The sequence below is a fragment of the Bos taurus genome, chromosome 2 (genome assembly GCF_002263795.3).
Source record: "Bos taurus isolate L1 Dominette 01449 registration number 42190680 breed Hereford chromosome 2, ARS-UCD2.0, whole genome shotgun sequence".
Lineage (NCBI taxonomy): Eukaryota > Metazoa > Chordata > Mammalia > Artiodactyla > Bovidae > Bos > Bos taurus.
The window spans coordinates 130,021,808-130,045,259 of NC_037329.1; the positions used below are offsets into that span (position 1 = coordinate 130,021,808).

General features: G+C 53.6%; 1 protein-coding gene across 3 annotated transcripts in view; it reads right to left on the reverse strand.

The window, feature by feature from the left end:
- EPHB2 (EPH receptor B2) overlaps positions 1 to 23,452 on the reverse strand; it is a 219,829-nt gene that overhangs the window by 123,784 nt on the left and 72,593 nt on the right. For 2 of the 3 annotated variants that reach the window (XM_024975897.2, XM_024975895.2), the window contains exons 2-3: positions 16,424 to 16,488; positions 12,350 to 13,034 (exon numbers count right to left, since the gene is read on the reverse strand). In XM_024975897.2, the coding sequence (XP_024831665.1) occupies positions 12,350 to 13,034; positions 16,424 to 16,488 (750 nt within the window). Of the gene's footprint in view, positions 1 to 12,349; positions 13,035 to 16,423; positions 16,503 to 23,452 lie in introns of those variants that run through there. The other variant, NM_001191498.2, reaches the window with a different exon arrangement.

Genomic DNA, 23,452 nt, shown 5'->3' on the forward strand with positions numbered 1-23,452 from the left:
GGAACGGCCACCCACACCAGTATTCTTGCCTGGACAATTCCACGGACAGAGAAGCCTGGTGGGCTATAGTCCATGGGGTTGCAAAGAGTTGGACACACCTGAGCAACTAATGTACTTATACTTTCTATGAGTTAAACATCACTCTAGAAGCTGGAGACAGCAGTGGATAAAACAGAAACATCTGCCCTCCTGGAGTTTACATTCCAGCTGGGGAGACAAGTAGTCAAGAGATAAAGAAGTGAGCCTACAGCATGTCAGGTGGCAGTAAGGGTGATGTAGAGAAATAAAGAGGGAAGAGGGACAGGCTGTGTGCACACGTGTGTAAGTGCACATCTGTGCATGTGAACACATGGGCACCCTTTTGAAAACTAGGGCCATGGGGGACCTTGGTGAGAAGGTGAAGTTTGGGGAGAGACCTGAAGAAGATGAGAAGGCAATCAATGTAGACACCCAAGGAAAGAACATGCCAGGCAGATGAAACTGCCATGGAAGTGAGCGGGTCTGGAGTGAAGGAGGCAAGAAGAAGTGAGAATCTGTCTGGAGTGGCGAGGGACAGATCACAGAGGGCTCTATGGGCCCTTCTGGCTTTTGCTTTATGTCAGATGAGGGACTTCGGGGGTTCTGAGCAGAGGCAGGGCATGACCTATGTTTTAGAGGGACCTCTAGCTGCAGGGCAGGGAACAGACTAGGGGGCAGGGAGGAGGATGGGTGGAAATGTCCAGTTGGTAGTTGGGTATGTGAGTCTGGACATTAGAGAAGGGGTCCAGGCTAGAGATTGCACAGAGAGGGCCTGGATGAAATCAACTGGAGAGAGGGAGAGAGAAGAGGAGGAGACCAAGGACTCAGCACTGGGTCCTCTGGGGTAGAGAGGTGGGAGGTGAGCAGGAACTGGCCACAAAGCACCTGGCAAAGCAGGAAGGACACCAGGAGTCAGTGGTCTCTCTATCACATACCCCTGGGAACTGACCAACGGATTGGTGACATGGGTGTCACTCATGAGGGAGTTGGACCATAAAGAAGGCTCTATGCCGAAGAATTGATGCTTTTGAACTGTAGCGCTGGAGAAGACTCTTGAGAGTCCCTTGGACTGCAAGGAGATCCAACCAGTCCATTCTAAAGGAAATCAACCCTGAATATTCACTGGAAGGACTGATGCTGAAGCTGAAGCTCCAATACCTTGGCCACCTGATGCAAAGAGCCGACTCACTGGACAAGACCTTGATGCTGGGAAAGATTGAAGGTGGGAAGAGAAGGGGACGACAAAGGATGAGATGGTTGGATGGCATCACCAACTCAATAGACATAAGTTTGAACAAGCTTCAGGAGATAGTGAGGGACAGGGAAGCCTGGCGTGCTGCAGTCCATGGGGTCACAAAGAGTCAGACATGACTGAGCAAGTGAACAATAAGAACAACATGGCCTTGATTATGAGCAGTTTCAGTGGAACGACAGGGCAGGGGTCTGATACGAACGTGTTCATGAGAGCTCTCATGCAAGTCATCAGCAAGAGGCTGGGAGGGCCACACAGCCTGGGCATCAGAGTCAAACTGACCCAGTGACCCAGCTCTAGTCCCAGCCCTGACCCTTCCTAGCGGTGAGCCTCAGGCAGTGCACCTCACCTCGCTGAGCCTTAATGTCCTCAGCTCAACAACGGGGATAAGATCCCTCTTACACCCTAGGGCTGTCAAGAATCAAATGAGATAAAGATTGCAAAAATATTTCACTCACAATGAAATGCACAAATATTCCAGTGGGAAGACAGCAGGTTTTGGATTTCAGTGCTGGCTCCACCATTCATTAGCTGCGTGATCCTGAGCTGATTTATTTAACCTCTTTGAGTCTCCGCTTCATCCTCTATAAAATGAAAATAACAACCGTACCCAACTTCTGGGGACTGCAGGGATCCAGAATTCTACACCAAGCCTAAGGCAGAAGGCCTAGCACACAGTGGGCGCTCAACCAATGCACGTTCCCTGCCTCCCTGGGCTCTTGTCTCTGATATTTACAATCAGGGCCCAGTGGGAGGCATAGGGAGCGTGGGACTGGACCCTGAGTTTGATTGCCGGGTCTCTGGATAAGCCATTTTTTCTAATGTCTTGGGGCCTCCGTTTTTATAAGCGTGAAGCTGGTGAGCATTTGCTTGGCCCCTTTGTTTAGGAGGTGCCAAGCGGGCAACAGGCAAAGTTCATGTATTGTGTCTGGGTGCCAGTGACATGGGAGCCCTTGTGAGTTTGTGACCCTCTCCTGGGTCAGCGTGATCAGGAAATAAATCCTCGAGATGGAAACAACAGTATCATCCAACCTGCATGGATGGGGTTCCACGGAGAAAGACTGGGAAGGCCTGGTGAAGGAGCAAAGAGCCCGAGGGAGCAGAGAGGGTGGGAGTCTGAAGGCCTGTCCACCCCTCAGGGTGACCCTGGGGCCCCTTTATCTGTGTGGTTGTCAGGGGCCCACCACACCTTCCTCTTCACGTGAACCACGCGTCCTAGGGGCCGTGAGGAACTCTGCCAGGGTACCTCTCTTGTGGGGTGGAGACTAAGATCTCCTGTGGTTCCAGGGGTCCCTGGGGTCTTGTTCCTGCAGAGGTGGAGGTAAAGGGGGGGCCATCTAACAGGACATCACGGGACAACAAGGGGCTCCCATGAGAGCCTGGGCCAGGAGGCCGGAGCACTGGGCTCAAGTCCCGTCTCTGCCACCAAGGGCACTGTGACCCTGGGAAAGTCCGGTCCTCTCGTGGTTTCAGATTTTCTTGCCTCTAAAATGGCGCTAATAATCTTCGCCTTGCTTCTCTCATGTGGGCATCATTCAGATCAAAGTATCTCATAGGGTGAGACCAAATGCTACACAAAAGCAGCCTCTAATCTTTTTCTGGAATGAGGCAGAGTGTAAGTAAATAAATACTGTACATATGTAATACATTATAATTACAAATGGCATTCCCTCCCCACCCCCGACAAGCAATGGAAACAAACCAAAACAACAAACCTCATTTTGTACTGTGTGAAGAATTCTCATTCGGCCTGAGTTCTGATTTCAACTCGATAGCTGACAAGGTGAGTGAATCCGGGCAAGTCTCCCCACCCCAACCCTGTTCCCAAAGCCCTGGTAGAGATCAGATGCTGGTTTTGACGGGGGTGGTTTGTAAGTCTTGCCAGTAGGGAATTAACAATAGACCATCCTCCCGCCACATTCCCCTACCCAAGGAAGGCAGTCCAGGGTGTGGGAAGGGACTCAGTTCAAGCCTCTCACCTGCTGTGTGGCCTTGGGTAGCTCCCGTCCCCTCTCTGGACCTCAGTTCCCCTCTGAGGTCAAAGTTCATCCCTAGGCAGTAGGAATGAGGGGAGCAGGGAGAAGCGGCAGGGTGGGGGCTGAGGACAAAGAGCCCCAGGGAGGAGGTGCCCCAGCAGGGCGAGGGGTGGAGGCCAGAACGGGGCCTGTGGGGCCCGAGCCAGCTGCTGCACAGCCATGAAAATCTCTTAACCACACAGAATTGTTAACGGCTCTGAAATCCTGTTGTACCACAGGCTTAGAAAGGCTTAAACTGTTAAATGCATAAACTTCCTCAATAAACGGGCTCCTCTCGCCAGATCCCGAAGCCCAGCCAGATGAAAAGGCAGCCGCTGGAGGGAGGGGAACTTCCCCCAGCTGTTTATGGTCCTGCCGGAGTGTTCTGGGGCGGCCTGTGGCCAAAGCCGTCAACCTTGATGCCTTCAGGGTCCTGGGTCAGTCTGGGGCTGAGAGAGGGCAGTGCTGGGGCTCCAGGGTCAGATGACCTGGGTTCAAATCCGATCCCTCCCTGTGTCACCGTGGACAAGCTGCTTTACTTCTTTGAGCCTCAGTTTCCTCTTCTGTAAAACAGGGATGAGGATGCTAAACTGGTGACTGGGAGTCAGTGAGACCCTCCGTGGGGAGCTGCCTGGTCCACAGGAGGTCCTTGGATGTGCTGGGTCTTAGCTGCAACACTCGGGAGCTTCGCTGTTTGTTGCGGCATTGAGGATGTTTAGTTGCGGCGTGTGGGGTCTAGTTCCCGGACCAGAGATGGAACCCCGGGGACCCCTGCATTGGGAGTGCAGCGTCTTAGCCACTGGACCACCAGCGGAGTCCCTACCAAGCCTTTCTGACACCTCCAAGAAGCCGAGGATATCAGAAGTAGGAAGCACAAGAGTGCACACCTGCCTCGGCCACCTACGAGGGGGTGGGATGCTGGCCCTCGGTCTCAGTTTCCTAATCTGATGGAGAGATTCCAGAAGGTAAGAGGCAGGAAGGCAGCACGACCCAAGCACTTGGTTAATGCTGTGTGGGGGCTGGCAGTGGGGGCCCCTTCTCCCTGGCCAGCGGTTAACTGGGGCGGCTGCGCCCCTTTCGTGGCTCAGCATGAAGAGAGGAGGCCCATGGGGGGCTTCCCCATCCCTGAGCCTCTGCCCTGGGAGTGTGCTCCATCCTGCTAACACCTCTTGATGCAAAAGCAACTCGCCCTCCACGGCCCAGCCACGAGCTTCCCTCTTCCCCTTAGAAGCCCTTCAGCTGCCCTCTCTTTCCTATGAGGTCTTACAATCTCATGTGTGACCCCCCACCCCCACCCCCCAAGCTGGTTATCTGTCAAACTCTTTTGACTTCTGCCATCTCAGAGGCCCATGGATAATCAGGAAGGTGGGCAGGGCAGGGTACGTCCAGATATCCGCCCACTCCCGGGTAATCAGTTGTCCCAGCAAATTGGAGGACGCTGGGCTCCCAGTCTGCCTCTGCTACTTGCTGCTGGCCGTGTGGCCTTGGAAGCTTTGCTGAGCCTCTCTGGACCTCAGTCTCATTTGCAAATGGAGCTCATCATACCAACCGAAGATTCAGTGAGACAACAGAGCCCGGCATATAGCACAGAGCTGGGCCCCCCAGAGGCACCTTTCACCCTCAGCTCTGGCCCTCTCCAGTCCTCCGGACTCCTTTCAGCCTCTGCCTCGTTTAGCCCTCGGACAGAGCGAAACTAAAGTGCTGACGGCCCCTCTGCCTTCTCCCTTGGCCAAGAAGACTTCTCCTGTGCCCCCTGCCCCCCAGAAGGCTGAGGGTCAGTGGGAGACCAGGGTTAAAAATAAAAACATCAATATCATTTCTGACTATCTTTTTTCTGGACTAATTTCTGCCCCCAACTCCTCCCATTCTCCAAAGCCCTGGGAAAATGGCTCCTCCTCCAGGAAGCTCACCCCCCCGCCCCGCACCCCACCCCCACCCCGCCCAGTTGTCTCCTGACTTCCTCTGGAGTACCCCAAGGCTATAGTTACAAATGGAGCCATATCCCCTATACCAGACTGGAAACGTTAGGAGGGCAAGAAGGGCCTTCTTCGTGCCTGCAGTCCCTATACCTGATCCAGAGACTGGCACACAGCAGGTACCTGGGGAGTGTGATTTTACTAGTGTGTTAGCTTCTTGGTCCTCTATACAAAGACTCTCCAAGAAGCAAAAAAATAAAAAATCAGAAAATGGAGTTCAGTGAATGGATGATGGCTGGCTGGGTAGGTGGAGAAACAGGCAGATCAATGGAGAGATGGATGGAAAGTCGTGAATAAAAATGGACGCTTTGAGAGCATAGAGGAAAGGGGATGTGGGGAGAGGGAGGCACTTCCAATTTTTAAAAGCAAAGACTTGAATAGCCTGAGTGTATTGGCCAGGATTCCCATCCAATCCCCTTCCCCAAAGGCTGGTGTGTGTGGTCTCAGGCCTGGCCTGAGTCTGGGGTCGGGAGGGGTTATCTATGACCTTTCCCCCTCCCCAAGCTGGGTGTCTCCACCCTGCCCTTGAAGAGATGCTGCAGAACTTTCTGTCGGGGTAGGAGGGGGTCTGGGCTTTTCCTCCCACCCAGCATTCCAACACTCACACCCCTTTCCCAGCACAGGCCTCGCCAGCTGGACGCCTCCTCCTCTTCACCCTGAGACTGACCGCACCCCACCCCCACAGACTCACCAGACACAGCTGGGCCACTGGTCCAGCTTCTGTGGGAAGGGCTGGAGCTGAGAGCAGGGTGGGAAGGAGGCCACCCTGAGGGTGGCCCAGGCGCCAGCTCTGAGGGCCCAGAGAGGATCTCTGACCCCGGTCCCTCCCTACCTTGGCTGGGGAAGCACAGGATTCTAGAATTAAAACAGAAAATAAAGCCACAGGCAGAATATCCCATGCTGGTGAGTATGTGGGGAAACAGACACTCCTGAAGGCTGCTGCCAGGAGGGTAACTCAGCCCAGTGTTTCTGGAGGGCAATCTGGCAATGTGTGCCAAAAGCTCTAAAAAAAAGTACATACCCTTTGACCCCACAATTCTACACCAGGAGACATATCCTACACAAATACCTGGAGCAGTGCAGAAAGGCAGAGGGACCATGAAATTCATCTCAGCATTTACGATAGTGAAAAACTAAGCAATCTACATGTGGATCACCAGAGGACTGGTAAAAAAAATTATCATACAGATAGCCTATGGAATTCTAAGAGCCTTCCCACATGATCCAACATGACATTGAAAAACGCCCACAAAATACTAGTAAGTCAAAAAACCTCATGTATTCCCAAAAGGAATCTATTTTTTCTTTAAAAAAAAATCAATATGTGTAAATACACATAAATACACCTCGAAGGATCCACATCAGTCTGTTAACAGTGGTTACTCTCTGTGTTATTTTAATTTTCTCCTTTTGGCTTATCAGCTAAAGATTCTGCAAATAACCTGTATTGCTTTTGTGATAAGGAAAAGTTATTTTTTCCTCAAAATAAAAAAAAAGCTCATTGGGAGGAAAAAAAAAAAAAGCTCTCAGGCAAGTTTGTAAAAGTTCTTATTTTTCTGACACTTTTCTAGGTATTTTCTCATTTACTTTGCACAGCAGTCCATCTGTTTATTCTGTTTTGCAGATGAGAAAACAAAGATCAGGAGAGGGTCCATGGCTTGCCCAAGGTCACACAGCTAGCAAGAGGTAGGACTGGGGTTTGAAACCAGGTCTCCAAGACCAAGGTCAAGGACAGGCCATGGGTGGGAGAGAGAGCAGGGCCAGGGGCTGCCAAGCAGGGCAGGAGGAGGAGAAGGAGAGGCTGAGAGGGGAAGCCCAGGGCAGCTGGGAGCTGGGAAGTCTAAGCTGGAGCCAGCTGATCAACATGTGCGTGCAACCATCCCCACCCCACCCCCTCAATCCGCTGGCTCGCAGCCCCTCTCCCTGTCCAAGCTAAATATTAAAAATCCCATTACACCCTGAGAGCATCACAGAGATCACACTCACTGTGGAACTCTCTCCAGACCCCTTTGAGACGCATGTCTTCCACTGGGAGAGAGAGAAGGGCAGGGTCCCCAGTGGTTTCTGGGCTGGAGGGGGGGCGCCCACACATGGGCAGGGAGGGGCAAGTAGGAGTTTTATTAGGGAAGGAGAGGCCAAGATAAAACTTGGAGAAACTGAGGCCGGGACACGTTCCCAATCAACCCCATCAACATCTGGAAAGAGTCAGGCGAATGGACTCAGGGCTGGGGTGGAGCAGCTGCTGCAGAGGTTTAGGGGGGCAGATTCCTGGGCCACCCTCCTGCCCCCCGAACCCCGGCCCCAGCAGATCCGCTGGTGGCAGGCCCCAGTGGGGACTGTGCTACCTAGGGGGCTGGGGACCGGGGAAGCCGGAGAAGGCAGAGGTCTTCTGCAGACAGTCCCCGGAGTCTCCCACCCGCCATCGATATGGCCAGTGCAGGCTCAGATTAGGCACTCAGCGAACCGTGAATAGATGAATCAAGGAGAGAAAGCCATGTCCCAGCCCCATTCCCAGTAGGGCGCTGGACACTCACCAAACATGCCCTGTTCTGTCACACCATGGGCCTTTGTTCATGAGGCTTCTTGACCACGAGTTCCTTCCCTCCCTTCACCCATCCAAATCCTACTCACTCCTGAAGGCCTACTTCAAATGCCACCTCCTCCTCGAAGCCCTCCCAGATGTCCCATCAGAAAAGATGGCCTTCTTCCATCAAAGTACTTGGCCTGGACAGATCTCATTTCTGGAAGGACCATGCTCTGCCTTGTTCCTCTGAGTCTGAATCCTCTGCTCACCCAGGAGCCACTTGAGGCCAAACCCTGAGTCTCAGGCACTCTCTTCCAACTATCCCAGGTCAGCCCTAGTCAGCTCAAATGACACCTTGTCCAAGAAGCCTTCTCTGAATCACCTGGCTAAAGCAGATCCTCCTTTTAATCTCTACTGTTACACCTTATATCTTTCTTTTCACTCCTCACAGTTTGTAACGATTTACTTGTTTATTTACTTTATTTCCTCCATCTTCCTCTGCCCACCCACCTGGACCAACAACTCTGGGAGGGCAGTGAGTGTGCCCTCTTGTTCACTTTGATGCTCCCTAGGACTGGCATATGCCTGGCTCATAGAAGGTACTCGGTAAATACCTGTTAGAAGGCTACCTGCTGCACAGAAGGTACCCAGGACATGCTGATTGAGGGGTTAACTGGGCCCCTCCCCTGCTCTCCCCACTGTGCTAGGCACACAGTAGGCTCCAGAGCAAGTTGGTCTGATTGAATCAGTTTAGCCCATAGTTTCAGGAACCACTGAGTGCATTAGAATAGCCAGTCCACCATTATTCACCACAGCCCATCCCTGGGATCGCTGCCGCGCCCCAAGAGGACTCATCTACTCCTTCTCTGCCAAGTTTTCTCTAACTTGCATTTCTTTGAGAAAGCAAGAGATTATTTCCCCATCATATTATGCTTCAAACTTAACTGGATCTTTCCAAACCACACCCTCCCAGAGATTCTGCTAAGGTCCCCTCCCACGCTTTAGGGTGGATGCTCCCTGGGGTGGCGGTGGGGCTGGGCCTGTGGTCATTGCCTGGCCTTGAGTCCTGCTTGGTCTGGCCAAGGATGTGTTAACACATCGTGTGTCTGAGCTAAGAGTCCTGTTAAAGAAGCGTCAGGGCTGCTTGTTTAAAAAAAATGCCGATTCTTGGCGTCACCTCCGAGGCACAGAACCAGACCTGGGATGAAGTTTGCACCAGACCCAGGAATCTGCATTTTAAGAGACTTGTCAATGGTTCTGGAGGGAGGCAGAGAAAAGGTGGAGAATCCCTGAGCTGGAGATGGGCGAGCACTCTGCCGACCACTTGGATGGGAGCTGTAATTACCATTCCGACACGTCCCGGGCTGGTGGGGCCAGCGCCTCTGGGGCCTGGGCTGAAGCAGCCCCACATCTGGGTGGTTGCTCACAGGCCATGGCAGCAGCTGGTGTCCTTCTGGCTCCCTGAGCTCATTAATCACACCCTGACTGGCCTCCACTCACGTCCAGCAGCCGGCGGGGTAGGCTGGGCCTGGGCTGGGGGTTGAGGTAGGGGGAAGCCAGCCCTGGACACACCCTGCCCTCATATTACCTCGAGCCCCCACCACTTGCAAGAAGCAGCCCAGACTCTGATCCTGTGACAGGCAACCTCTGCCTTGGCCCCAGTGACCCTACCTCCTGGCATTCACACCCCCATGTAATTCCCTCCCCTGGAGCAAGGACTGAATCGGGTGACTCACTTTTAATGAAGAGAACTTGGGAGAAGTAATGAGACATCCCTTCTGAAAGCAAGAGGATCAAAAGATTGTGGCTTCTGTCGTGGGTACTCTCTCTTTCATACTCTGGGGAAGCCGCTGCACGTGGGAGAGGCCTGTGTGGGAGGGACTGGGACCAGCCAACAACCATGTGCAGGAACGTGGAAGCAGATCTTTCCCTGGTAAAACCTCCAGATGCAACCTCAGGAGAGACCCTGAGAGAGAGGCACCCATCCATCAAGCCACCCATGCCTGATTCCTGACCCTAAGAAACTGAGAGACAACACGTGCTTTCTGCTTTAAGCAGCTAAATGTGGGGGTAACTTGCTATGCAGCGATAACTAACATACCTCCTCATCTAGGCACCCCTCCAATCATGGTTCTTCTTACCTCCCTCCTTGTGCCCTGAGCCATAGCCACCCCAAACAACTGACCAGCCCCTCTAATGAGCCACACTGATTTATGTCGCCAGGGCCTTTGCTTATGCCAATCCAACCTCCAGAAGGTCGGGGCCACCTGGTCAATGCCTCCTTCTCCCAAGACTCAGCTCCAATGCCACCTCCTCTCAGAAGCCCTCGGATGCCCATCATGGCCTGGACTATTCCTATTAAAACAAATCTGACACAGTCTCACTCTTGATCATTTACAGCTGGTCCTCTCTGCTAGATCATGAGCTCCTAGAAGGCAAGGCCACAGTTGGATTCTTCCATCTTACCTGGTGCTCAGCACAAGGTCTGACACAGAGGAGGGGTGGGGAAGGTTGGAGGAGTGAGTAACTGGTGGACGGTGAGGACTGAATCTGTTCCCCACGGCCTGTCACCCCCACCATCTCCCAAGGTGGTGCGTTTTCACACTCAAGTACAGAAAACCAGATGCGTTGTCTTCCCCGAGAAATCAGCCTTTTCTCCCCGTTTCCCCATTTCCTTCCCCAGATCATCAAGGCTCTGTAAACTGGAATTTCTGGTTCCTCTGAGTCCTCTCCCTGCTCTCTTTCCAACTTGTCTCCACATCTCATCAGTTCACTGCCAAAACACCCTTCGACTATACTCCTCCTCTTCCCCAGCACTGGGGATGCCAGTCCAGGCGTCACCATCGCCTAAGATCACTGCAGCAGCTTCCCCAGAGGCCACTGCTCCTGTGTCTCACAGACCCACTTCTCCTCCCAGGGATCTTTAACATGCTTCCTCCAAGGGCTGGAGGGAGGTGTCCCGGAGATGGTGGATATGATAGAATTTAATAAGGGTGAGGATCACTGTAGCTTCCCCAGGCTCAATTTTAACTGACTTTCAAGGCTCCTGGGCTAGCATTTGGAACACTCCAGGATTCAATTCCAGCTGGGAAGGCAAGAGGAACTGGCGCAAGTAGGCTTCAAGTCTCCTATGCTGTCACCATCGACCACCACAGCTCACAGTGCAGAGAATCTGTGCCATGCTGGGCTTCATATGTAGCATCCCATTTAGTTAACATTTATTAGGTTTTTACTAGAAGTCATTATAAGTGGTCTACATGTTTTGAGGTCTTGAATCCTCACAACTATTCTATGAGAGAGGGTTTCACACTTGATTCAAGATATCCAGCTGGTAACTGGCAGGGCTGGGATTTGTACTCAGCTCTATCTACCTTTATAGGCTTCTCACCACCACGCAGTACCTTTTACAACTTCTTCCATTTGCAAAGCAGCTTTGTGACTCTTGGCTGTCATCAGATACCACCTGTACTATTGTTGACTTAACATTTTTCCTTAAATTAACTTAAAGGGCACAGTAGTTAAAAGGGTGGTTTGGAATCACACGACCTGGTAAGCCCCCAGGCCGCCTCTGCTTACTCCCTGTATGAACTCTCTGAGCTCTGACTTCTTCCTAAAAGATGGGTGGTTGTGAGGATTAAAAGAGTTCGACACGTAAAGTGCTCGGCACACAGTAAAGATAGCTCACAGTGGGGCTGTACTTTCCCATTTCTCTGGATTGGAAGTAATCACATTACTTGGCCACTGAAATGTGGACAGGCATGACATATGAGCCATTCTGGGGGGTGGGGGGCGCTTTAGAGCCTATATATAATCTGTCTTACTTGCTCCTTCCCTCTGCCTGGTGATCATAACATTCCAAAGAGCGGCTCCTCCATCTGCTTGGCTCCCAGAGGGAGGAATCCCAAGCTGACTCACGATGGACATGCAGCATTAAGTGGGAAATAAACATTTATTGTTTTGTTACTTCAGCATGGCTTGGCCTATACTGACTGATACCGCAAAAGCTCAATGAACGTGCTCTTATCAATATCATTTACTACGACTTACACATTTTCCCAAGCTGACTCGTGATGGACATGCAGCATTAAGTACAATATAAACTTTTACTGCTTTGTCACTGCGGCATGGCTTGGCCTATATTGACTGACACAATAAAAGTTGAATGCATATTATCTTATCGATGTTTTTTACTACGGCGTACACGTTTTCTTAAAAAGGAAACCACGTCACTTTTGTGAATGAAGAAACAAAGCACCACTTGCTATCATTAATATTCACATAGTAGTTAAAATGAGAAACATTTATCCTCATACCAACGAAAATCAGCGGGCACACCCCCTGCAGTGTCTGCACACACCACCATTCATGAAGCGGTATTCAAGGCCTCCCTCCAAGAAGCTGAACCGTGGCAATAGATTCGGAAACTCTGGCAGCAGAGGGCCTCCTGCTCAGCTCCAGGCCTCTGCCCTGACCAGCCTGCCCTCCTAGCTGCCAGGCTCAAGGCTGCAGCCAATACCAATGCCCCATGCGCTTGCAGGGGCACCTGTCCCACCGCGGCCCTTACCTCGGCAGACAGTGCCATTCTCCACGGCCTCGAAGCCCGCCTTGCACATGCAGCGCCCAATGGGCACCAGCCACTCGCCGTCCCCGTTGCAGTAGAGCTTGATGGGCACGTCCACCTCCTCTGCGTTGGCGATGCAGCTGCCCCGGGCGGCCACCAGCGACGTGCTCTCCGCCCCCGACAGCGTCTCCTGGAAGACGGCGCCATTCTGGATGATGCGGGGGCACTTCCGGTAGAAGACGCGCACGGCAATGAGGGACATGCAGCCGCCGTAGTCCTGGAAGGCCAGATAGAAGCCGCTGCGGGACACGGGCCCGAAACTCCGCACCTCGGTGTTGATCTTCATGACCCGGCCGCCCAGGTCCACCTGGGAGAAGCTCTCGTCGGCGGCAATGGTGTCCACCTTCACCCACGGGTTCTCCATCCAGGTGGGGAAGGTCTTGGTGGCCGAGTCGAAGTCGGCCTCGTAGTAATAGAGGTTGAAGGTCTCCTTGCAGGAGCCGGGCACGCTGGGGATGCTACTGCAGTCACGCACCGAGAACTTCATCTCTACGTGGATGCGATGGGCGCCCCGGCGCCGGATGAACTTGGTCCGTAGCCAGTTGTTCTGGCTCGACTCAAACACATTGCATACCTGGTACGTGCGGATGGTGTTCATGTTCTCATCGTAGCCACTCACCTCTTCCCACTGTGGGTGAAATGCCAGTCAGGTGGGGCAGCTAGGGGCTGAGCTCCAGGGAACATCCTAGGGTGGGGGGCACAGACTTTTCCTTAGGGGATCCTCCAGCCCTGAAGGCGGCAGGCAGAACACCTACCATCAGGGACCTCCTCATCTCACAGGGGGAGGCACAGACTCTACCTAAGGGATCTCCCAGTTTGATGATGGAGACACGATGCCTAGCATCAGAGAAGCCCCAGACTGAGCAGGAGACTTGGCTCTGGCCCTGAGGAATTCCCCGCTCTACGCAGGAGACGCGCCAATCTGACGGGACGGCACACGCGCTGCTCTTGATGGTATTCCCCTAATCCGCGCGGGAGGTGTGACCCTCACCCCCCAGGGGTAACTAATCTGGTAAAGAAGTCACGGCCCCCCTGCTGTTCCTGGGAAGCTCCCAACGGAAAGGAAACCAGGGAGAGGCTGAAAGCGCACGAGGTATGTGCTTGAGGAGCGACCAGTCTGCTGGAGGAGGCAGGGCTGTGTCTGCCTGGAGCGCCCTGTCTGACCAGGCAGACACAGCCCTTGCCCTTGGGGATCCTCAGCCCAACGGACGATAAGCCCTCACCCCCATAACAGAAACATGAGGCCTTTTCCCTGCGAGAGTAGTTAATACGGAGACTGGAGGGAGACCTCCCTGTCTTCCTGCCTGGGGTCATTGCTTTGGCACCTCACCAGGCCCCGGCCTGGGCGCTTACCCACCCAGCTGTGAGCTCCCCACTCCCACTGCTGGAGGGGGCTTGGTAGGGCCGAGGAAAGCTGAGAACAGAAGGGCAAAGGCCGTGTTCCATGCACAGATGCTCACTCGCAGGCTGAGCCTTTGTTCACCCTTTCACACCCCCTCGAGCACCTCTCTGTCCAGCCTTCTGGAACCTCCGGGAGCGGAGTCTCCCTCCGGCCGCTGTATCCAGGTTCACCAACTCTCCCTTGGGCCTTTGGGGACAGCCTGCTTAAATGAGTGCCAGGCACGCCCAAGCCCTCTTGGTCTGGTCTCCCCCAGTGGGTCTGAGAGCTTGCTGGAATCAGTTCCCTGATCCCTCCTTCTCCTGTGACCCTCTTTGGTGCTGGGCTGGCTTCACCTGGGGCAGGCCTACAAAAGGGCCCCAACAAGCAGGGTGAACCGTGCCGAGCCCAGGGTGGGTGCTGTAATAGCATCTCATTTCTTTGTCATGATTATCACATATGGGAAGCACAGTTATCCCCATTTTACAGATGAGCAAGTAGAGACCAGAGAAGTGCAGTCACACACCGGCACTGGACCCCAGGTCATACAGACCCAAACTCAGACCCATGCGCATGCTTGTCCACACTGCCTCGAAACTCAAGGACCCAGCAGTGGGCTTTGTTCCAGCTCTGCTAACTTGGTGTGTGACCTTAGGCAAGTCACTGCCCCGCTCTGGGCCTCTATTTCCCCAACTGCCAGAAGTGACTGTTGGGGGGAGAGTAAGCAGTTGGAGAGGTGTCACCCTTGCGTGGGTGCTCTTTGTCTTTCTGCCTCCCTCAGATTCTCTGGGCCCAGCCTGCGAGGGGCGGGGCGGGGCGGTGGCTGTGGCTGCTGTGAAGGGCGAGCATGTGTGAGCAAGGCCGAGCGGGCCCAGCCACTCCTTCAGTGGCGGCTCTGAAGCTCCCTACATTGCATTTAATTTTTTTTTTTGGTGGCACCATGTGACAAAGTCAGCCCCTTGTTACAATCACTGCTCTTCTTCAGAACTTAATTAGAGCACTTAATTAGAGCACTCTGCCTTTCTCCCCTCTCTCTAATTAACATGCGGAGGCCCTGCAGCCTAAACACCCCAAATAATTGCGTCCGGGGGCCCTGCAGCCCAGCCTGGCCTCATTACTGGCAGGGTGGGGCTGTGGGCCCAGCCGCCTTCGCAGATGGAAAATTGGTGACAAGAAAGAGCCACAGAAAGAGGCCTGACCCTGGGGCCCTGCCTATTGAGAGCACAGGCCTGAGGGGGGCAGCGGAGGATGCAGTTCCTTGGGGTAGCAGCTGAGTCCCCATGGAGGAGCTGGGATGGGGGAGCGGGGGCTGGGGGAGCCCCGAGCCCTCACCAGAGACCAGGGGGGTGAGGAGGGGCTGATATCAGAAAGGAAGGCGATGAGGATGATGCCGGCGACAGCTCCCATAGCCACTTGCCACTGGGAGCCCACTCTGCGTCAGGTGCCATGCTGGATACTTTGCAGAAAAACCTCACAACAATTCTATGAGGAAGACATGATCACCACCATTTGATACACGAGGAAGCTAAAAGCTCAGGCAGGTTAAGGAACTGGCCCCCCAGTCACACAGCTGGTAAGTGGCAGAATTGGAATGGCTTCCCCAGTGGCTCAGGTGGTTGAAGCAAGGTGGGAGACCTAGGTTCGATCCCTGGGTCGGGAAGATCCCCTGGAGGAAGGAAATGGCAACCCACTCCAGTACTCTTGCCTGGAAAATCCCATGGACAGAGGAGCCTGGTAGGCTACAGTCCATGGGGTTGCAAAGAGTCGGACATGACTGAGAGACTTTCTTTCTTCAGGGGTCTGACTCCACAGCCTATAGGTAACTGCTGGGCTGGTTGTTGTGAGAAGAAAGAGGAATCTCAAACTGCGCCGGATTCTTTTTTTTTTTTTGGCGGGGGTGGGGGTGGGGTGGGGGGAGGGGGTGGGTGGTGGCGTATGTGCCACATGCCATGTGGAATTTTAGCTCCTGGACCAGGGATCGAACCTGTGCCCTTGCAGTGGAAGCAGAGTCTTAACCATTGGACCACCAGGGAAGTCCCTGTGCCTGACTGTGTTCCTGGGAAGCTCATAGCCTACGTGGGCTCAGACCACAGGACCCAAGGAAGTGTGATGGTAGGAGCTCAGGAAGGTAGAATCTAGTGTGGTGGGAACCCAGAGGACTAGGTCACAGCCTTGGTTACAAACCTGAGCCCTCATCACTTACTAGCTGTAGGGTCCCAGGCAGGTGGCTATAGCTCTCTGAGCTTCAGTTTCCTCATCTGTAAAATGGAGGTGGTTCCTTCCCACAGGGCTGGAGATGATGTGTGTAAAGGTGCTTTGATACAGTATGACACCCAGAGCACACTCAGGAACTGACAATTCACTTTCCCTATCTGTAAAACAGGGGTTGTGAGTACCCACTTCTCAGCCTCACTCTTAAGAATTCTATAGCACAAGAGCTAAAAGCATCCAGCCTGTTGTCACGGTAACTGGTACTCTATCAATGGTAGGGGACCAGTAGGGTGGGGCAATGAGAGCCCAGGTCCTGGGACCTGAAGGAGGGAAAGGGGCTCGAATGGGGTGGGGTAGAGCATCCAGGCCCCGCAGCAGAACCGGAGGAATCCTGGAGACCAGGAAGGGTTTGAGGACCACTGACTTACCCCCGATGGAGGATGCACAATCCAGCCCAGCTCCGCCGTCGCTGTGGTTGAATCCATCAGCGTTTCTGTGGAGAGAGCAGAGTCACTCATGAGCTGCCTACAAAGCACGGTCAATCACCAAGAACGTCCCTCTTAAGGGCCGTCTGTACAGAGGAGCCACCTACTTCCTTGCTCCAAACAATCACTAGGTCTAACCCTGTAGACTACCCTCCCTTTAGGTCCTACCTCTCACTCCATGATCCCGCCCACTGCCACACTCCAGCCAATCATCTGAGTCTATTCCTTTAGACTCCACCCCTTAAACCCAACTCCAGCCCTTCTACACATGGTCATGCCCCACCCTCTCAGCCAGTCACATCCCTCCAATCTAGGTATTGCCTTCCTTTACTGGGGAAGGGTCTTAACCTGGGGTCTCCTGGATGGGCTTCAGAGAGTCCTCAAGAAATTTCAAATTTTTCCTTCAAAATGAGGGTCCTGTTTGCTTTTCTGCATGCATCAAATTCTCACCAACTGGAATGCTGGCCTTACAGAGGCCTCCCTTGGGCCCCAGCCAAGCTGTCTCAGTTATCCCAATTTTGCCATCTGCCCCACGCCTCCCATCAGGGATACCGTTCCCCTTTCTCCAGGAACTGGGAGTTCTCCATCGTGTCCTCATCCCTGGGCCCCCTCCCCCGGGGCTCAGCCAACTCTGTCCCAAGGACAGGGCCCTGGGGATGGAGGGGTGGCGGGGGTGAACACCGTGTCCAGTGGGGCCAGCCCATCACCTGCCCTCTGGGGTTCAGAAAACTCAGATCAGCTTCTGACCCAGCTGGGCCCTACTTGCTTCCCGTTATTCTAGCTGGAGGGGCGGAACCATCCAGTCAATGACAAAGAAGACCCACAGGGCCAGAAAGATCTCCATTCACCCCCTGATCGGGCTCAGGACCCCTCCCCTCTCCCCCCTTTCCTGCCACAGGGGATTCAAAATGCTTTTTGAACTGAACTGTGATGCAGTGAGTAGATTTAAATTGCTTGGGCATTCAATCCACAAATATATCCTGATGTACATTATGTACCCAAGCACTGTACCGGGTGCCCTGAGGGTGACTAGCAAAGCCCTTCTAAGGGAGCAGTTCACAGTCTGGTGGCAGAGATGGGGTGTGAATACAAAGAGTTGTCAGAGGGTAGGCGGAGAGACCTAGGGGATCACAGCTGGACCTTCCACACCCCCTAGGTGAGCAAATATGAGTGCAAGGCAATGCTTGCTGCTAAGCGCCCATCCTGCACCCAGGACAGACATCACTAATCAATGCCCACACTCTGTGAGTACACAGGGCTTCTTGCCACAGTGCTCCAGGAAACCACCACCCACCATCTGAGATCCTATCTCTGGTCTAATCTAACAGCCTCATTTTGGAAATAGGGCAACTGAGGCACAGAGAGGGGAAGAGGCTTCCGAAAGATCACCCAGGAGTTGGTGGCAGAGTGGGAGGTGAGGGTCTCCTGCCTCCTACCCTGTAAACTTCTAGACACTTCGTTTGATGACCTGGGTTGAATGAACTAGGGCAAGGAGAGTTGGGGCAGAGGGAAGTGTCCAGGTCGCTGTCAAGGTTGAAATGGGAGGAACAAGGTCTTGAACCAGGCAGGGGCGGTTCAGATGGGAGGGTGGGAAAGAAGGAAGTGTTGAGCCAGAGGTGACCCAGTCAGACCTGCAGGCTGACAAGAGAGGATGCGGCAGTGTCCCCATGACCGCCTGTGGCTCGAGTTTGCGGTCACTGTGTCCCTCTGCACTGGGGGCTGGCGGGTGGGGGGGGGACGGTGCCAGGGACGCTGGAGTCCAGTGCCAAGGGCGTCCTTTTGATGGCAAATTGGAGGGAAGTTCTATTGTGCTGCTTTGGAGCTTAAAAAAGGGTTCCTTTTCACACTCCGAATGCTACAGATTTTTCTTCCTGGAGAGAACAAGGGCTGAACTTTTAACCTGTTTTCTCTCATCGGCCTCAGCCAGAGACGCGCCAAGCCGGGCTCTCTGCCTGGGCCCGAGGAACAGCTGCTGGGAGCTGCGCGCAACAAGGGAGAGAGGAGACTGCGCTTGGGACCAGAGAGGGGTTGGTGGGGGAGGCAAACCCGCCAAGCAGGTGGCCCCACCCCTTGGCTGGATTCTTGGGCTGACCCAGAGGCCAAGCGCTAGAGGATTCCACAGCCCAGAGGAGGGACTGCGAACGGACGTCCTCCACGCCTGGGTGGAAACTCGGGCCCAGAGAGGTGCAGAGGACTGGCCAAAAGTCACACGCTAAAAGCTGGTCCTCAAGCTCTGGGCTCCCAGGGAGTTCAGGTTTGGGGCTCCACTGTTCCTCTCCTCTGCCTCCCACCACAACTGGAACCAGCAAGGGGAGGATCTCAGAAGGAAGTCAACGGGCTGTTTGGTCATAGACTGGAAGAGGATAAGAGGAGGGGCCAGCTTGCAGGTCCGCTGGGGAGGACGCAGAAGGCGGCCCCTACGCTCCTTTCTCACCAAGCCGGTCCTGGGCTCTGCCTGGAAGGCTGTTACCCCCCGGGAGCCATGGCAGGAGGGAACCCCCAGGGTGCTTTCCCCTTGGCCTTTGCCTTTCCATGTCCACATCACCCTCCACCCTCTGCAAAAAAGGCAGGTAAGCAGAGCAGATGGACTGGGACTGGGAGGTCAGACTTCAATTCTAATACCTTCTCTGCCACCTTGGACTTGCAACCTTTCTAAGCTTCAGTCTCCTCACCTACAGAAAGGCCATAATACCTTGTGGAGGAGAATAGGAGAGCTAAGTGAGATGGGAGGGTTCTTAGCTTGCAGCCCAGCCCAAGCAGATCATCAGTAAGTGGCGGCTATTCTTTTTTCAGATCCAACGTGGTGCGTTTTGGCTGACCCTGTGCTGGCGTACACACATCGTTTCCTTTGGGCTCATCAGGTGGCCCCTGCAAGTGAAGGCGAGTCCAAGCAGCTCCCCCCACACCCCAGACCACGCCTGCCAACATCTGATGGACATCAGCCTCTCATTCGAGGGCTGAGGCCTCCAGGGAGCCCCTCCTGGTCTGTCTGATGCCGCTTTCCTGGAATGCCCTGGTTTCCTCTTTGTTCCTCTTAACCAAGTACTGAAGTTCAAGCTCAGTTTTCCTGGGAACCTGGGTGGGTTCAGCAAGCCATGCCCTATTTCCATCACCAGCACTTCCCTCCTCCCCATAACACCCCAGACCTTGCCCCTCTGTTCTCAAAAATCTACAGAGGGAGAGAACTCATGTTCACTGAGACCAGAGACCCTGTCTATTAGGAGCCAGAAAACCTCACCAACATTCTCACAGTGATGCCAAGAGATAACTGATACTGTCCCATTTCACAGATGAGAAAACTGAGGTTTACAGAGGCTTAGGGACTTGCCCGGGGTCACACAACTCTTCCATTTACAAGCTGTGCTCCGGCTACACACACAGTTTGGTACTCTCTCTTGCACACTGATTCTCCTGATCTCCTCCCCTTCCACCCCATCTGTAATTTACTTACCCCAAGACCCAGCAGAGGGCTTTGCACTTAGTAGGTCTTCAGTCAAAGGCTACATTCCCCTTCCGTCCCCTAAAACTGTAAGCCTCGAACACGCCAGTGTTCTGCTCCTTCAGGACAACACCCATGACTTCGGCTGTTTCCACCTACAGCCTGTACTATTATATAATTACAAAATTTCTTCCGACTCTTTTTTTTTTCCTCAAGTGCATTTTAAAGAGGAAAAAGTTATCATTATTACAAATGGGAAACCAATATCACTTGCCATAAAAGGAAGGAAAACAAAAATAAGACTATTACCATTTAAAAAGTTTGCCTGCAAACTACCCAATATCATCTCACTCCCCACACTTTGGGGACCACTAGGCTCTACAAGCTGCCTCTCAATTGCTTGAAATGTGCTCTCCACTCCCCCGCCCCGCTCCCCCCCCAGCTGTGACAATGACAATCCCACGTGCAGGGGAAGCCAGTTTCACTGTACACAGATAATTAATCACCACATGATGAGACAAAACCACAACAGGAATGCGTGTGGGGGCTCGGTACGTGATGCCACTGGGTACACCAGGAGAGGAAGAAAACAAACAATCCAGGGATGGCTTCCTGGAGGAAGTGACACAGATAAAGGGCTTGAAGGATGAGTTAGGAGAGCATCGTGGAGGCTAAGTGGGAGAGCGCGCCAGGCAGAAGGGACAACAGAGGCACAGGCAGAGGCACAGGCACGAGGTGACGGCAGTGTGTCTCGCGTGTAGGCATGAGGGAGGGAGAGGCAGGGACTGACGGGGGCTGGGGGCCGAGCTGGAGAGCTGGAGCAGGGGCCGCCCAGCAAAGGCCAGCGACTGTCCGAGGCCCCTTGCTGGACCACACCCATCTGCCCACATCTTTCCCGGCTCCCCTGGTACCACCCACCCCCGCCCTGCCTACCACTGCCCTTTCACTCGCCTCTGGGCCCTCCCAACCTCCCAGTTAGTCCTGGAAATGTCCAGATGTCAATCCCTGGATGTTTGAAGTGACCATTAAAAAAAAAAAAAATCCCAGTGGAAAGATGGGGAAACTGAGAGTACGTGGACAAGGTTTTCAGCACCTAGCCACCAGCCCGGAGTGCCTTACTTGATGGGGAAAACAGGGTCCAGACCCTGGGAGTGGCTTTGGCCCTCGCCCCACTGCTCCCACACCGCCCCCCCTGCTTCCTGGAGACTGCACAGAAGAAAGCAATCAGGAGGCCCTGATCGCACAGGCTGGGGAGGCCCGAAGACCCCTCTGGCTATGTGTGAATGAGCGGTGCACATTTCAGAAATATTTGCGCTAAAAAGGAGACACACTGAAGTCGTTAGCGTTTGGGCCGACGGGAGAGTGGCTGTGCGGGGCCCTGTTTTTAGGCTGGAGTGGAGTGGGTCGCCCTCTGCTCCCCGACCCAGCCCTGGTCAGCTCCATCTGAGCCCTTCTTGGATCAGACTTCTCCAGGGCCACAGACACCGTCTGCGCTAGTGACAGCAGGTGAGAGTTCCAAAGACACGAGGAGAAGCATTTATTAAGTGCCTACTGTGTGCTAGGCGTTGAGTTGGGCGCTCTAAGCATGGACTCAGGCTCCTGGCAACCTGTGGGGTACATTAGCCCCACTTCACAGACGTGGCAGCTGACATCAGAGAGGCGAAGTGGCCTGCACAAGCACTCAGAGGCAGGGCTGGGGTTTGAACCACCATCTGTTTCATTCTTCATCTGTGTTATTTTCAGGAGACTGTAGCTATAGCCTTAAAACACACACACCCACACACACTCACACACTATGCTCTTTTTGTTTAAGGGCCTGTGTAAGGACAGGAGGGGATAAAAAGGGGAGGGCAGCAGGGGAGTGGTGCACAGACTGTCCAGGCTGGAACCTTGGCTCTGGCACTCCTTTAGTGAGTTACTGTAGGCAAACCTGTGCTCCTCTCTGGACCTCAGTTTCCCCATCTGTATAGTGGGTCATGTGAGAATTAAGTGGCATCACACAGGTGAGTCCCGTTGATCTGCAGTCTCCAAGGCAGTCCGCAGGGTCGCAAAGAGTTGGACACGACTGAGCGACTGAACTGAACTGAAGGCCCTCATTCTGGAAGAGCACTGTCTGCCTCCTTCACTGCTGTGACTTTAGCACTGAGAAATGATTCTGGTACACAGTAGATGTATTTGATTTTACACACGGCTGAGGTTTCTAAAGCCCATGTCTGATCATGTCTTAACTGAACCGAACGCCCTTCAGAACTCCCACTGCCAGCGAGGTCAAGTCCTAGCTCCTCCACAACCCATTTAAGGCCCCTGTCAGGCAGCCCAGCTTAATTACCTCCAGCCGTGACCAGCCTTCCTGAGTTTCCTTCTGCGTGCAGAAGGCGCTATGTTTCCTTGGGCCTTGGTGACTTGAATGTTCCCAATTTTTCTGCTTGGAATGTCCTTCCAGCTTTGGAGCCTGGCTAACTTCTCTTCCAAAACTTAACTCAAGGGGGCTTAAGTTTCTGGCAGCTGTCCCTGAATTCTCCCGGTCTGAGAAACAAGATCATGGTGATTCAACAAACATCTACGTGACTCTACCTCTTGTGTGTCAGGGCCTGTGCTGAACACTGGGGACGAAAAAACAGATCAAGTCCTTCCCTCAAGGAGCTTTCCAGACTAGTGCCCAAGATGTAAACTCTCTACAGAGAGAGGCAGAGTGAAGCAGCTGATATGGGCTGCGAACCCAGAAGCCCAGGGGAAGAAAGGATCACCCTTGACCAGGAAATCAGCAAAGGCGTCTCAGAGGAGGTAGCATTTGGGCTGGGAGGAGAGGGGAAGGGCATCCCAAGTAAAGGGCACGGCAGAATCAAAGGCTCAGAGGTGTGAAAGTGGAGTCTGGGCCACAGTAAAACCCGAGGGTCTCGGTGGTGGGCTCTGGGCTAAAGGCTTACCATTCGTTATCTCATTTCATCGTAACTATTTATAAAGTAGGTACTTTACTGAACCTCCCTTTACAGATGGGAAAGCTAAACTTAGGAGAGATTGGTCAAGGTTTTCATGGCCAGGCAGCGGTGGAGCTCCATCTGCCTCACGCCAAAGCCCATGTTCTTCACCACTGCATTGGGCTGGCATGTCTGTGCCGTGGGGTGGGAGCAAGATGCTTTGTGGATGAATCTGTCACCTCAGGATGGGGCCAGACCATAGGGCCTCAAGTATGGCACTCAGAAGTTTGGATCTTGTCCTGAGGATCCAAAACGGGGCAATAGAGGGTTCCTGAGGACGGTAGCGATATGGTCTATCTTAAGAACATGGACATGAGAACATGGTCTGTCCTCAAGATGGACAGATATCTTGCAGTGATTCCCTGGGATCTTTGCTCCAGATTGGCCAGCAGCCCTCAGCCCAGGCGACCAAACAGCCTGGCACGTGACCCGAGATGCAGATGCCACTCTGAACCCTTCCCAGCAGCTCTAGCTGCTCCCTGCTGGGGCTAATGGGGCTCAGGTGACTCGAACACAGGCCTATCTACCCTGCCACGGCCTGGTCAGATGCTAGCC